At 45.8% G+C, this 3334-nt stretch overlaps 1 protein-coding gene across 1 annotated transcript; it reads left to right on the forward strand.

The window, feature by feature from the left end:
- The first annotated feature begins 590 nt into the window (after positions 1 to 590).
- Positions 591 to 2110, forward strand: gadd45ba (growth arrest and DNA-damage-inducible, beta a). The gene is made up of 4 exons (XM_024278081.2): positions 591 to 937; positions 1051 to 1152; positions 1236 to 1458; positions 1543 to 2110. Exons 1-4 carry the CDS (start codon positions 894 to 896, stop codon positions 1654 to 1656), a joined length of 483 nt encoding a protein of 160 aa, XP_024133849.1. The 5' UTR covers positions 591 to 893; the 3' UTR covers positions 1657 to 2110.
- Positions 2111 to 3334: the final 1224 nt, after the last annotated feature.

The raw sequence follows: 3334 nt of genomic DNA on the forward strand, positions 1-3334 counted from the left end.
ATTTACTAAAATGTATTATTATTATTTAACTGTTATTCTGGATGATTCTGCACATTGCAAAGCTGCATGATTATGGGACATTGATGGGGTGGGGCTCTTGTACGGGGTATTAAGAATTAGTATCGGCTTGCAAAAATAAAAATTGCACTTTTCACTTCTGTTAATATTAAAAATAGTTTTCTCCGATTTTATGTTTTCATTTTAACTCTTGCACAAGCTGCAGCGCCCGGCTGCCGTTACACAATCTGGGGCTCGTGCTCTGACACGGGGCAGGTCACCTGCCTCGGTCCCAAGCTTTCAAAAAAACAAAACAAAAAACTCCATCTGTATATTAACATCGTTACTATACTCATGTGCTGCATTTTTGGATGGATGTGCAGCTTTTTTAGATGTTTTTTTAATCTTAGTTTTTGCAGCCCCTTCAGTTTCTGGGAGAGGACAGCAGGAAGATCTGGAAATTCCTCCACTCAGAGCGAAAGCTCCCAGTAAACACGCTTGGTGGAGAGAACGGAGACCGACGAGGAGGAGAAGGAGGGGGAGGACTGAGAGCGGGGGATTCTCTGAAACCACCCACGTGGGAGCACCGGCAGTTGCGGCCCGCCCAACCAATCGCAGCGCTCCCGGCTTGCGACGGGACCAATCAACGAGAGCGAGCGTCTGGGCGCGTCAACAGGCATCATCCGCCTATAAAACCTGGGAGTTTCGGCTGTTGGAGCACAGAAACCTTCACACGGACTCAGAACACGGACATAAAGAGCTCAATCACGGACAGCAGCCTATCTGGATTACGTTTGTTTTGCCGGAACGTTTCCTCTGGATCTAAACGCGTCTCAGCATCGCTGGGGATTCTGGTTCTTATCCTGGAGCTTGTGGATTATTTTACTGACTTCAGCATGACTCTTGAGGAGGTTGTTGGATCCAGCACTACCGACAAAAAGTAAGTTCAGAAGCTCTCCTCTTTGCATTGTATTTGGCGTTAAGTGGCGGCTGTTGGAGATGCGTTACGCAGCGCGCGCCCTGAGTTTCTAACCGCCTCCGTGTTCTCTGCAGGATGGAGACGGTGAGTCAGGCTCTGGAGGAGCTGCTGGTCGCGGCTCAGAGGCAGGACTGCCTCACAGTGGGAGTCTACGAATCCGCCAAACTCATGAATGTGTAAGTTCTGCCTTCCCATCACGTCTGAAGTGGCTCTCCAAAGAAAGGCGCGCGCTAACCCGACCTCCTCTTTGCTCCTGCAGTGATCCGGACAGTGTGGTTCTGTGTCTCCTCAACACCGACGAGGAGGACGCGGACGACATCGCGCTGCAGATCCACTTCACGCTGCTGCAGGCCTTCTGCTGCGACAACGACATCAACATCCTCCGCGTGTCCGGCATGCGGCGCCTGGCGCAGCTGCTGGGGGACGACCCCGAGGACAGCAACGGGAACGAGCCCCGGGACCTGCATTGCATCCTGGTCACGGTAAGTTCCTCCCTTTTACGCAGCACTTTCCAGCGCATCCATAGCAGTGAAGTGACCTCCCCTCTCTCCATGTCTTTCATGCAGAACCCCCCCGTGCAGCCCATGCAGTGTCAGGCTCTGCAGGACGTCAGCAGCTTCTGCGCCGAGAGCCGCTGCAGGAACCAGTGGGTTCCCTGCCTGGAGCTGAAGGACCGCTGAGCGCGTCCGAACATTTCCACTTTTGCCTACCGCCCGAGGAGCGGTGAGAAGAAGCTGAGAGCAGCCGAGACCCTCGTGGAGAAGAGAGGGGGGAGCACGACTACCCCCTCCCCGACGGGAGCGCGGGAGCCTCACGCCCGCCTCTAGACGGGATCACGGGAGCGCGTGGCGCCGGTTGTGAAACGCCGCGCCGGAAGCGCGATGGAGGCTCCGGGTCAGGGAGCGTGTCAAGTTTTTCTTTTTTTTTTTAAAAACAAGATGACGACGGTGGAGTTGTCACGTGACTGAACTGATGCATGAACGAGGAGCTGCAATGGACATTCAGAGAGACACAGGTGTTTTGCTCACCTGTTTACGCACGAAACCTTCTGTTATTTAAGTGCACAGATTAATATATAAGGAAAAAAATGTTGCATTTCACTTATTTAAATAAATTATTCATTGAACAAACAAACAGTGATTTCTGGCTTTTTTTTCTTCTAGAAAGTGGTCGTCACTTCCTGTTTCTCTAGCAGTCTCATTCCTAGAAGTGTTTATACTAGATCACTTTAAAAAATCGTTACATTTAACCAAAATAGAACATCAAAGTTTCATAGTTAACTTAACCCATAAACGTCAATCTAGGTAAATTTAAACTACTTTTATTCATAATTTGAGACTCTTGTATGTTAAAAGTGGATCATTAGTGTATTTATGAACTCATTGACTTAATGGTGTTTGTTTAAAGCTAAAGTGTCAATGTCACAGTCAGAAATGAGTACATTTCTGCAGTTTAAGGAAGAAAAAAGTTACATTAGGCATCAAAAAAGGCAAAAAACCCAAAGATTCTCCACTGATACTTCAAAAAATCCTGCATTTTCTGCATTCAGATTTCCTTTTAAATGTATTGTTTTAATCAATGCATTGCAAAGACAGAATGTAAGAAAAAAAGCAATGATCAAAACTGAGGTTTTGCCTCAGATTTCCTTGTAAAACTGCTGTTGTTGTGGACAGGATGCAGATCAATACTTATCTGATCTCTGCCTCTTTCCTGTTTGATCCTGCAGGATATGTGATATATTTATCAAAAACACATAGGAGTGACTTTAGTTGTTAAACGAGTAACTCTGATGTTAGAGTTTAGACAGAAACAAATATTTATTGACATAATTGATAGAAATGGAGGATATCAAGGCTGCATGTCACAGTCAGAATTTGGGATCATTAGTTCTTCACTGTAGCTTAAGAGAGATAAAAGTTAGATTTGGCATAAAAAAAGCCAAAAACTTAACATTCATCCATGTGTTTCATTCTAAACATCCTAATTTCTGTAGCCTTTATGACTAAAGCTAAAGTTTTGCATTAGATTCCTAAACATTCCTTAAAAAGCTGCCATAGTTGTTCTCATATCAACGGTTGCTCTTGAGTTTGATTCTGCAGGATAAAAAAAACAAAGCAAGTAGGAGTGTGTCGTGGGCAGGTTCCCAGCGCTTGTATTTCCATGGCGACACCTGGGCTAATTGCACTTCCATCACGTGTCTCGTGGGAGAGGAATTGGACCTGCAGCTGAATTTCTTTCAGGTTTCAACTCAACCAGAGCGGTTTGCATAATGTGAAACCAAAGAGTTATTTGGTACGATAGCAGAAAAAAATGCTTTCAGATTAAAAGTATGACTTATTTTCCATGTTTCAACTTGTC

Source organism: Oryzias melastigma, linkage group LG4 (genome assembly GCF_002922805.2).
Source record: "Oryzias melastigma strain HK-1 linkage group LG4, ASM292280v2, whole genome shotgun sequence".
Taxonomy (NCBI): Eukaryota; Metazoa; Chordata; class Actinopteri; order Beloniformes; family Adrianichthyidae; genus Oryzias; species Oryzias melastigma.